The sequence below is a fragment of the Nicotiana sylvestris genome, chromosome 5 (genome assembly GCF_000393655.2).
Source record: "Nicotiana sylvestris chromosome 5, ASM39365v2, whole genome shotgun sequence".
Classification (NCBI taxonomy): Eukaryota; Viridiplantae; Streptophyta; class Magnoliopsida; order Solanales; family Solanaceae; genus Nicotiana; species Nicotiana sylvestris.
In genome coordinates, this window is record NC_091061.1 from 45283530 (window position 1) to 45296167 (window position 12638).

Sequence of the window (12638 nt, forward strand, 5' to 3'; positions counted from 1 at the left end):
TTTTTGAAAAAGCTTTACGACAAAAACTATTGAATCCAATACAAAACCTTCAGCTTATCGGGTGCTGAAGTGTGACGACCCAACCCGTCATCTCGTGAGTTACCGCTCCATTTTTCCCATTTCCTATTTCTTTATGCTTCATTATCAGTGTTGGGTGTGAACGAGTTGATTTGGATTGGTTTTAGTAGGAAATGAGACACTTAGTCTCTTTAAGGAAGGTTTTTTTTGGAAAAGTCAACTGGACGTTGACTTATGTGTTAGAGGGCTCGGATTTGAATTTCGATGATTCGGTTAGCTTCGAGGGATGATTTGTGACTTAGGAGTGTGATCAGAAGTAATTTTGGAGGTCCGATGTAGAATTAGGCTTGAATTGGCAAAGTTAGTATTTTGGCGAATTCGGTTGATAGGTGAGATTTTGATACGAGAGTCGGAATGGAATTCCGAGAGTTTTTGTAGCTTCGTTAGGTGATTTTGGATATGTGTGCAAAATTTCAGGTCATTCGGACGTGGTTTGATTGGGTTTTTGACGCGAAACATGAGTTAATTGTTTAACGAGCGAAATAGGTATTGAACTAAGCAAATGATCTCCGAATTGAGTTTTGTCTGAAGGGCTATATTTGTATTATTATTTGTGACTCATAGGAATAAGAATCATCAAATTCCGAGGTCCCAGGCCCGAGAAATGAATTTTTGAGTAAAATTGATTTCTGAAAATATTTAAGGAAAATGGAAATGAAATTTGATTAGAAAGTGATGGTATCAGGCCTGTATTTTGGTTCTGGCGCCCAGTACAGGTCTTATATATGGTTTAAGCACTTTCTGTAAAGTTTGGTTGAAAATGGACATCGTTTGACGTGTTTCGGACTCAAAATGGAAAATTTGATGTTTTATGAAATTTGAAGGAATTCTTGGATTTTAAAGATTCATTCGTGGTATATGACATTATTTTAGCGATTTGATCGCACGGTTAAGTTCGTTTTGTATTTTGGGACATGTGGGTATAATTGGTTAAGTTCCCGAGGGCCGAGGGTGGATTTCAGAAGGTTAACGGAATGGAAATCGGATAAAAGGATTGCTGGAATTTTCTACTGCAGAAGCTGTCTTGGACAACAACTGTGCAATCGTGGAGCCTATTTCGGAAGCTTATATCTCCAAATACATAAAGAATCTATAAATTTACAAAACATGAAAGTTGTAGCCCTTGCATCCTAGTTTCCAGAAATCTAAACCATTAATTATTCTGACATTTATACAGAAAGTTATGATCGATTGAATAAGGGTTGGTAAAGCTGTTTTGAAATTTTCCAGAAATGTTTGATGCGAGGGGGCTACTTTGGAAGCTTATACCTCGAAATCCATAAGGAATCTGAAAATTTTCAAAACATGAAAGTTGTAGTCCTTGTATTCTAGTTTCCAGAAGGTTAAACCATTCATCATTCTGATATTTGTACAGAAAGTTATGACAGATTTAGTGAAGGCTGGGACTACCTTTTGTTTTGGCTGGAAATAAGTGCAAGTCACATTTCATAGATGCGACTTGCCTGGAAAACAGCTTATATTCGGGAATTAGCCATTTTTATTGATTTGTGACGATTGTAGAGCTTGGGAAAAGCGATTTTCAACAGATTTTTCAAGGGAAACATTTGGGGTAAGTGTTCTATATCCGAAAGTGATTATATTTCATAAATACATGGTTATATTCATCGTTTAATTCGGATTTAAATGGAAGAAATTGGAATTTTTGCAAAACTTTTCAAAAATGAAAAATTAAGATTTGGAGGTCGAGTTGTTGTCGGAATTTGATAATTTTGGTATGGTTGAACTCGTATCGGAATGGGTTGTCGGATTTTATGAGTTTCGCCGGATTTTGAGACGCGGGCCCCATGGGCAAATTTTGAGTGTAATTTCGGATTTTTGATGAAAAATGTAGAATTTCATATGGAATTAATTCCTATAATTTTTATTAACTGAATCGAATTGTTATGGCTAGATTCGAGGCATTTAGAGGTCAATAAGGGGCAAAGACATCGCGAGCTAGAGAATTAGCCGGTTCGAGGTCCGTCCCGAGAGATATTTTACTACATTTTTGGTTGAGACGTATACTTTATTATTGTGAATTGGGCTTGTTGCCATGCTTGGGGCCTTGTGCCGACCTGTAGAACCCTTAGGGGATTTTTGACTGGTTTTCCTCACTTATTTTGTTAAAGAATTTATATCCTCAGTCATGTTTCCAATTGTAGGCTTCTTGCCAATTATTTGAATCCTTCAGGGATTGATATCACTGCTTTCGCATATTTTGCATATCATTTGACCTCAGTCCAAGGTTTTAAATACTGTTTTGCAAACTCAGCCATCTTTCTAAGATTTAAAAACTTAAATGATATTTCTAAATGATATTTCGGGCTGAGAACTACTGTTTTACAAATGCCCAAGGGGCTTATGATGGTTTCTGGACTGAGCATGGATCGGGCTGCGCGCCGCAGCAGTATTACATTGATATTGAGGTCGAGAGCCTGGTTGAGTACATTGATACTGTGGCCGAGAGCCTGGTTGATTATACTGAGATTGATATGAGGCCGAGGGCCTAGATTTGATGCCACGAGATGGCTTGATATTGTGCTTGGGCTGTAGGAGCCCCTCCAGAGTATGTACACACCCCCAGTGAGCGCCGTCGACGATAAATAAATGGATGGCTCGGGTTGCACGCCGTAGTGGGTACTAGAGTGTACCGTCATATGCATTGCATTGCACTCATGCATTTGTTTTTATCGGTTATACCTGCCTCAGTATTTGGTACTCTGATTTAATTGACTTGTTGCTTCACTATTTGTTGTTCTAAACTGCCAGTTATAGTTTACTTGGTATTTTTTTTATGATTTCTTATTCTCAGCCTTTATTTATATTTATTACTCACTGGGTCGGAGTACTCATATTACTCCCTGCACCTTGCGTGCAGATCTAGGTACATCACAGGCTGAGTGAGGATTTGTTTAGCTGAACAGCAGTATTTGGGAGTATTGAGGTAGCTGCATGGCATTCGCAGCCTTGATCTCTCCCCTCTATCTCTATCTTTTATTCCGCATTTTTCCTAGACAAACTTGTAATAGGTGGATATTCTGTATTAAAGGCTCATATTCGTGACACCGGATTCTATTGGGCTATGGTGTGGTATTTTAATTGAACTTTCGCAGATTTTATTATTAATTATACACTTGTATGTAATGACTTAGTAACTTCTCTGTGATATTTATCTACAATCTGAATAAGAATTTGGGATAATGTTGTTGAATGGTCGGGCTTGCCTAGCAGTGTGTTGGGCGCCATCATGACCGGGGTTGGGGTTGTGACAAGTTGGTATCATAGCCTAGGTTAATTGGTCTCGTGAGTCATGAGCCGGTTTAGTAGAGTCTCGTGGATCGGTACGGAGACTTCTGTATTTATCCTCGAGAGGCTGCAGAACCTTTAGGAAAACTTCATATTCTTGAAATTCTTGTCGTGCGACTTTGTTGATCCGAACACTAAAAATTTCTATCATTCTATTCACTCGTAGATGGCGAAGACTCGTGCTATTGGACGAGGCGGACGACCACCAGTGCCACCCACTGATGCCACCAGAGGTCGTGGACGCGGTCATGGGCGTGGCAGAGGTAGAGTAGCGCGGGCAGCACCTGTTAATCCACCAGCTGCCCCAGTTCCAGATCAGGCTCCAGCAGCTGTACCAGTTCAAGCACCAACTATGCCTATTGTGATTTCGGGTCTTCAGGAGACATTGGCTTAGATTTTGACAGTTTGCACTAGCCTAGCTCAGGCGGTCTTAGCCACTACAGCCGCAGCTACTTCATAGGCCAGGGAAGGCATCCAGACTCTTGTTAATCGCACAGCGGAGCAGGTTGTGCAGGGATTGCAGACACCAGAAGCTGTTCCAGCTCAGTCGGTTGCACCAATTCAGAACCTTGTGGTCCCAGCTATGCCAGACGACGAGCAGCGTCGTCTCGAGAGATTTGGTAGGCTCCGTCCTCCGACATTCAGTGGTGCAGAAGGCGAGGATGCCTAGGGTTTTCTCGACAAATGTCAGCGTATGCTTCGCACCGCAGGGATTTTGGAGTAGAGTGGTGTATCTTTTACTACATTTCAGTTCCAGGGAGCTGCATTTACCTGGTGGGAAGATTTTGAGAGGTGTAGACCTGTTGGTGTAGTGCCCCTTACTTGGCAGCAGTTCTCCACTCTATTTCTGGAGAAGTATGTACCTCAGTCCCGCAGAGAGGAGCTGCATAGGCAGTTTGAGTGGTTGACTTAGGGAGATATGTTCGTGACCCAGTATGAGATGAGATTTTCACAGTTGGCTCGTCATGCTACTTGGATGATCCGACGGATCGTGAGAGGATCCGGAGATTCATGGATGGTCTTAACTACTCTCTCCGCATTTTGATGACTAGAGAGAGAGTATTGGGTGTTTCGTTCGAGGGTGTGGTTGACATTACTCATGATATTGAGACAGTTCGCCGTAGAGAGAGAGAGAGAGGAGAGGGAGGCCAAGAGGCCTAGAGGTTCAGGCAGTTTCAGTGGTGCTCCGTCTAGGGGCCAGTTCCAGCATGGTAGAGGTCGTTCCTTCAAACCTCCTCAGTCGGCCCGTCCAGAGTATAGTAGGACATCTTCAGATCGTGGTCATCAGGGATTTCAGCAGGGCCAGTCTTTACTTAATGCTCTCCCAGCTCAGAGCTCATCCTATGCCCCTTCAGTTCAGGGTTCATCTGCGCCGAGTGCATCGGCTGGTCATTCAGGTGCGAGGGGTTCCCTCCAGTTTCCTTCTCCAGTACCTGGTAGTTGCTACGAGTGCGGAGAGTTTGGTCATATAAAGAGGCAGTGTCCTCGACTTCGTGGTGGTCAATTTCAGCAGAGGGGACAACCTTCATCTTCTGCTCCAGTTTCTTCAGCACCCGCCCAGTCAGCTAGGGATGGAGGTCAGGCATCCAGGGGTCGCCCCAGAGGGGGAGGTCGATCAGGCTGTGGCCAGGCCCGTTTTATGCAATTCCAGGCAGGACAGATGTTATTGCTTCAGATACTGTCATTATAGGTATTGTTCCAGTCTACCACAGAGATGCCTCTGTATTATTCAATCCCGGATCCACCTATTCTTATGTGTCCTCATATTTTGCTCATCATTTGGGTACGACCCGAGGGTGTCTTGCTTTACCTGTACACGTATCTACCCCGGTGGGCGATACTATTATTGTAGACCATGTGTATCGATCTTGTATTGTGACTATTTGGGGTTTGGAGACCCGAGTTGATTTATTGTTGTTGAGCATGGTAGATTTTGATGTTATTCTGGGCATGGATTGGCTATCTCCGTGTCATGCTATTCTAGACTGTCATGCTAAGATAGTTACTTTGGCTATTTCGGGTGTTCCAAGGCTCGAGTGGCATGGTATGACTGATTATGTTCCTAGCAGAGTAATTTCCTTCTTGAAAGCCCAGCGTATGGTTGGGAAGGGTTGTCTATCATATCTAGCTTTTGTGGGAGATGTTGGAGCTGAGACTCCTAGTATTGATTTTGTCCTAGTTGTGAGGGATTTTCCTAATGTATTTCCTGCAGACCTGTCGGGCATGCCACCGGACAGGGATATCGATTTTGGCATTGACTTGGTGTCGGGCACCCAGCCCATTTCTATTCCGCCATATCGTATGGCACCAGCAGAGTTGAAAGAATTGAAGGAGCAACTTCAGGAGCTCCTAGACAAGGGGTTCATTCGGCCTAGTGTGTCACCGTGGGGTGCGCCAGTTCTGTTTGTGAAGACAAAAGATGGCACAATGAGAATGTGCATTGACTACAGGCAGTTAAATAAGGTAACAGTGAAGAACAAGTATCCTTTGCCTCGCATTGATGACTTATTTGATCAGCTTCAGGGAGCGAGGGTGTTTTCAAAAATTGATCTCCGTTCGGGCTATCACCAGTTAAAAATCCGGGACTCGGATATTCTTAAGACAGCTTTCACGACTAGATATGGTCATTATGAGTTTCTAGTCATGTCTTTCGGGTTGACCAATGCCTCAGCAGCGTTCATGCATTTGATGAACAGTGTATTTCGGCCTTATCTGGATTTTTTTGTTATTGTATTTATTGATGACATTCTGGTGTACTCGCGTAGCCAGGAGGAGCACGCCAAGCATTTGCGTGTAGTGCTGTAGAGATTGAGGGAGGAGAAGCTTTATGCAAAATTCTCCAAGTGTGAATTTTGGATAAGTTCTGTGGCATTCTTGGGACATATAGTGTCTAGCGAGGGTATTCAGGTTGATCCAAAGAAGATAGAAGTAGTGCAGAGTTGGTCTCGACCGTCCTCAGCCACAGAGATCCGTAGTTTTCTCGGATTAGCACGCTATTATCGCCGGTTTGTTCAGGGGTTTTCATCCATTGCGTCGCCCTTGACCAAGTTAACTCAGAAAGGTGCTCCATTTGTATGGTCAGACGAGTGTGAGGAGAGCTTTCAGAAGCTCAAGACAGTTTTGACCACAGCTCCAGTATTGGTTTTACCATCAGCTACAGGTTCATATAATGTATATTGTGATGCTTCGAGAGTTGGGATTGGCTGTGTGTTGATGCAGGAAGGTAGAGTTATTGCTTATGCTTCTCGTCAGTTAAAGCCCCATGAGAAGAACTACCATGTTCATGACCTAGAGTTGGCTGCTATAGTTCATGCCTTGAAGATTTGGAGGCACTATTTATATGGCGTATCTTGCGAGGTATTCATTGATCATCGCAGTCTTCAGCATTTGTTTAAGCAGAAAGACCTTAATTTGAGGCAGCGTAGGTGGCTTGAGTTGCTAAAATATTATGAAATCACTATTTTGTATGATCCGGGAAAGGCCAATGTAGTGGTAGATGCCTTGAGCCGAAAGGCAGTGAGTACCGGGAGTTTGGTGTACATTCTAGTTGGGGAGAGGCCCTTTGCAGTTGATGTTCAAACCTTGGCTAATCGGTTTGTGAGACTGGACATTTCTGAGCCCAGCCGGGTGTTGGCTTGTATGGTTTCTCGGTCTTCCTTATATGATCGCATCAGAGAACGCCAGTATGATGATCCGCATTTGCTTGTCCTTAAGGACAGAGTTCAGCGTGATGATGCCAGGGATGTGACTATAGATGATGATGGCGTATTGAGGATGCAGGGCTGTATATGTGTGCCCAATGTAGATGGGCTTAGAGAGTTAATTCTGGAGGAGGCCCACAGCTCGCGGTATTCTGTTCATCCGGGTTCCGCGAAGATGTATCAGTACTTGAGACAACACTATTGGTGGAGAAGAATGAAGAAAGATGTTGTAGGTTATGTAGCTCGGTGTCTCAACTGTCAGCAGGTGAAATATGAGCATCATGACCGGGGTTGGGGTCATGACATGAAGTCTTTAGAAATATACTAAAAACTTCAGCACATTGGGCCGAAGTTTTTTGAAAAAGCTTTACGACAAAACTATTGAATCCAATATAAAAACTTCAACTTATCGGGTGCTGAAGTCTTTAGAAATATCCTAAAAACATCAGCATATTGGGTTGAAGTTTTTTGAAAAATCTTTACGACAAAAACTATTGAATCCAACACAAAAGTTTCGGCTCATCGGGTGCTGAAGTCTTTAGAAATATACTAAATAATATCAGCACATTGGGCCGAAGTTTTTTGAAAAAGCTATACGACAAAAATTATTGAATCCAATACAAAAACTTCAGCTTATCGGGTGCTGAAGTCTTTAGAAATATACTAAAAAACTTCAGCACATTGGGTCGAAGTTTTTTGGAAAAGCTTTACGACAAAAACTATTGAATCCAATACAAAAACTTCAGCTAATCGGGTGCTGAAGTCTTAAGAAATATACTAAAAAACTTCAGCACATTGGGCCGAAGTTTTTTGAAAAAGCTTTACGACAAAAACTATTGAAACCAACACAAAAGCTTCAGCTTATCGAGTGCTGAAGTCTATAGAAATATACTAAAAAAATCAGCACATTGGGCCGAAGTTTTTTGAAAAAGCTTTACGAAAAAAACTATTGAATCCAACACAAAAACTTCAGCTTATCGGGTGCTGAAGTCTTTAGAAATATACTAAAAAAACTTCAGCACATTGGGCCGATGTTTTTTAAAAAAGCTTTACGACAAAAACTATTGAATCCAATACAAAAACTTCAGCTTATCGGGTGCTGAAGTCTTTAGAAATATACTAATAAACTTCAGCACATTGGGCCGAAGTTTTTTGAAAAAGCTTTACGACAAAAACTATTGAATCCAACACAAAAGCTTCAGCTCATCGGGTGCTGAAGTCTTTAGAAATATACTAAAAATATCAGCACATTGAGCCGAAGTTTTTTGAAAAAGCTTTACGACAAAACTATTGAATCCAACACAAAAGTTTCGGCTCATCGGGTGCTGAAGTCTTTAGAAATATACTAAATAATATCAGCACATTAGGCCAAAGTTTTTTGAAAAAGCTATACGACAAAAATTATTGAATCCAATACAAAAACTTCAGCTTATCGGGTGCTGAAGTCTTTAGAAATATACTAAAAAACTTCAGCACATTGGGTCGAAGTTTTTTGAAAAAGCTTTACGACAAAAACTATTGAATCCAATACAAAAACTTCAGCTAATCGGGTGCTGAAGTCTTAAGAAATATACTAAAAAACTTCAGCACATTGGGCCGAAGTTTTTTGAAAAAGCTTTACGACAAAAACTATTGAAACCAACACAAAAGCTTCAGCTTATCGAGTGCTGAAGTCTATAGAAATATACTAAAAAAATCAGCACATTGGGCCGAAGTTTTTTGAAAAAGCTTTACGAAAAAAACTATTGAATCCAACACAAAAACTTCAGCTTATCGGGTGCTGAAGTCTTTAGAAATATACTAAAAAACTTCAGCACATTAGGCCGATGTTTTTTGAATAAGCTTTATGACAAAAACTATTGAATCCAATACAAAAACTTCAACTTATCGGGTGCTGAAGTCTTTAGAAATATCCTAAAAACATCAGCATATTGGGTTGAAGTTTTTTGAAAAATCTTTACGACAAAAACTATTGAATCCAACACAAAAGTTTCGGCTCATCGGGTGCTGAAGTCTTTAGACATATACTAAATAATATCAGCACATTGGGCCAAAGTTTTTTGAAAAAGCTATACGACAAAAATTATTGAATCCAATACAAAAACTTCAGCTTATCGGGTGCTGAAGTCTTTAGAAATATACTAAAAAACTTCAGCACATTGGGTCGAAGTTTTTTGAAAAAGCTTTACGACAAAAACTATTGAATCCAATACAAAAACTTCAGCTAATCGGGTGTTGAAGTCTTAAGAAATATACTAAAAAACTTCAGCACATTGGGCCGAAGTTTTTGAAAAAGCTTTACGACAAAAACTATTGAAACCAACACAAAAGCTTCAGCTTATCGAGTGCTGAAGTCTATAGAAATATACTAAAAAAATCAGCACATTGGGCCGAAGTTTTTTGAAAAAGCTTTACGAAAAAAACTATTGAATCCAACACAAAAACTTCAGCTTATCGGGTGCTGAAGTCTTTAGAAATATACTAAAAAACTTCAGCACATTGGGCCGAAGTTTTTTGAATAAGCTTTATGACAAAAACTATTGAATCCAATACAAAAACTTCAGCTTATCGGGTGCTGAAGTCTTTAGAAATATACTAAAAACTTCAGCACATTGGGCCAAAGTTTTTTAAAAAAGCTTTACGACAAAAACTATTGAATCCAACACAAAAGCTTCAGCTTATCAGGTGCTGAAATCTTTAGAAATATAATAAAAAATATCAGCACATTGGGCCGAAAGTTTTTGAAAAAGCTTTACGACAAAAACTATTGAATCCAACACAAAAGCTTCAACTTATCGGGTGCTGAAGTCTTTAGAAATATACTAAAAACATCAGCACATTGGGCCGATGTTTTTTGAAAAAGCTTTACGACAAAAACTATTGAATCCAATACAAAACCTTCAGCTTATCGGGTGTTGAAGTCTTTAGAAATATACTAAAAAACTTCAGCACATTGGGTCAAAGTTTTTTAAAAGAGCTTTACGACAAAAACTATTGAATCCAACACAAAAGATTCAGCTTATCGGGTGCTGAAGTCTTTAGAAATATACTAAAAAACTTCAACACATTGGGCCGAAGTTTTTTGAAAAAGCTTTACGACAAAAACTATTGAATCCAACACAAAAGCTTCAGCTTATCGGGTGCTGAAGTCTTTAGAAATATACTAAAAAATATCAGCACATTGGGCCGAAGTTTTTTGAAAAAGCTTTACGACAAAAACTATTGAATCCAACACAAAAACTTCAGTTTATCGGGTGCTGAAGTCTTTAGAAATATACTAAAAAACTTCAGCACATTGGGCCGAAGTTTTTTGAAAAAGCTTTACGACAAAAACTATTGAATCCAATACAAAAACTTTAGCTTATCGGGTACTGAAGTCTTTAGAAATATACTAAAAACATCAGCACATTGGGCCGAAGTTTTTTGAAAAAGCTTTACGACAAAAACTATTGAATCCAACATAAAAGATTCAGCTTATTGGGTGCTGAAGTCTTTAGAAATATACTAAAAAACTTCAGCACATTAGGCCAAAGTTTTTTAAAAGAGCTTTACGACAAAAACTATTGAATCCAACACAAAAACTTCAGCTTATCGGGTGCTGAAGTCTTTAGAAATATAATAAAAAACATCAGCACATTGGGCCGAAGTTTTTTGAAAAAGTTTTTAGACAAAAACTATTGAATCCAATACAAAACCTTCAGCTTATCGGGTGCTGAAGTCTTTAGAAATATACTAAAAAACATCAGCACATTGGGCCGAAGTTTTTTGAAAAAGCTATACGACAAAAACTATTGAATCCAACACAAAAGCTTCAGCTTATCGGGTGCTGAAGTCTTTTGAAATATACTAAAAAACATCAGCACATTGGGCCGAAGTTTGAGGCCATGAGCAGCTTCATCTCACATATATTGACTTAAGTGTATGGTCAGAATTAAAATTCAGGAAATTTGGAGTCAAATCTAAATGGAAATTCTCATTTTGAAAGCTTAAAATTGAAGAAATGAACTAGGATTGGAATTTTGAGTAAAAGACCTCGGAATTGGGATTCGAAGGTTCCGGTAGGTTCGTATGATGATTTCGTACTAGGGCGTATGTCCGGATCAGGTTTTGGATAATCCGGGAGCGTTTTGGCGCCTATTATGGAAGATAGCATTTTAGAAGAAATTGCATCAGTTTGGCTTAAAATTCATTTCAGTGTTATTGATGTCCGTTTGGAATTCTGAGACTGAGAGTAGCTCCGTATGGTGATTCTGGATTTGGGAGCGCGATCGGAAGTGAATTCGGAGGTCCGTAGGTCATTTTGGAGTCGTTTGGCTAAATATAGAAATTTGAAAGTTTTTGAGAAAATTTGACCGGAAGTGGAAATTTTGATATCAGGGTCGAAATGTGATTTCGAAAGTTGGGGCAAGTTCGTAATGTCGAATGTGACTTGTGTGCAAAATTTGAAGTCATTCCTGAATGATTTTGGTAAGGTTTGAGACACTTAGTCTCTTTTAAGGAAACTTAAGTTGGAAAAGTCAACCGGATATTGACTTATGTGTTAGAGCGCTCGAAATGCGAATTTTATGGTTCAAATAGCTTTGTTAGGTAATTTGGGACTCAGGAGTGTGTCCGGAATATTTTTGTGATGACCGGTATAGAATTAAGCTTGAATCGGCAAAGTTAGTATTTTGGCAAATTCCGGTTGATAGGTAAGATTTTGATCCGAGGCTCGGAATGGAATTCCGAGAGTTGATGTAGCTTCGTTATGTCATTTTGGACTTGTCTGCAAAATTTAGATCATTCGGACTAGTTTTGACGTGTTTCGACATCGGATGTGACAATTTGAAGTTTCAAAGTTCATAGGCTTGAATCCATGGTGAATTTAGTATTTTTGCGTTGTTTTTGGTGATTCGAAGGAACAACTAAGTTTGTGTCATATTATGAGACTTGTTAGTATACTTTGTTGGGATCCCATAAGGCTCGGACAAATTTTGGAAGAGTTTTTGGAAGATTTTTGCCGTTTTTAGCATAAATGTAATGATCTAAAGGTTCATTTTTAGTTCTAGAGATCCAAATTTTATTCCGAGACTTCTGGAATTTTGATAATGAATTATAGGACTGATCTGAAAATTTTGGTCTAATTTCATCAAGTCGCGATTAGGTTTTTGATGCGAAATATGAGTAATTGTTTAACAAGTGAAATGGATATCGCACTGGGTAAATGAGCTCCGAATTGAGTTTCGATTAAAGGGTTGTGTTCGTATTATTATTTGTGACTCATAGGAACAAGAATCGTCTAATTCCGAGTTCGTATGATGGAGTTAGAGCCATTTTAGTGAAAAATGGCTGTGCTGCAATTTAAATTGGCTGCTGGTGCATTTTTTTAGCAGCAGTGAACAGTAACCCGCACGTGAACAGTACCGCGCGGGTGAACAGTAATTGCGAAAAAACTGGGCAGTGAGTTTATATCCGATTTTGGGTCATTTTTCCACCATTTTCAGTCATTTTGAGAGCTTTTGGACGGGGATTGAAAGGAGTTTCAACTGAGATCGATTGGAGGTAAGTTTTATG

General features: G+C 39.7%; 1 protein-coding gene across 1 annotated transcript; it reads left to right on the forward strand.

Moving 5' to 3' along the window:
- The first annotated feature begins 4483 nt into the window (after positions 1–4483).
- LOC138868588 (uncharacterized) lies at positions 4484–5074 on the forward strand. The gene has a single exon (XM_070146148.1). The coding sequence runs from the start codon at positions 4484–4486 to the stop codon at positions 5072–5074; it is 591 nt and encodes a 196-aa protein (XP_070002249.1).
- Positions 5075–12638: the final 7564 nt, after the last annotated feature.

Coding starts and splice junctions, on each gene's coding strand:
- LOC138868588 (XM_070146148.1), top strand. CDS start 4,484: ATGATATTGAGACAGTTCGCCGTAGAGAGAGAGAGAGAGGAGAGGGAG.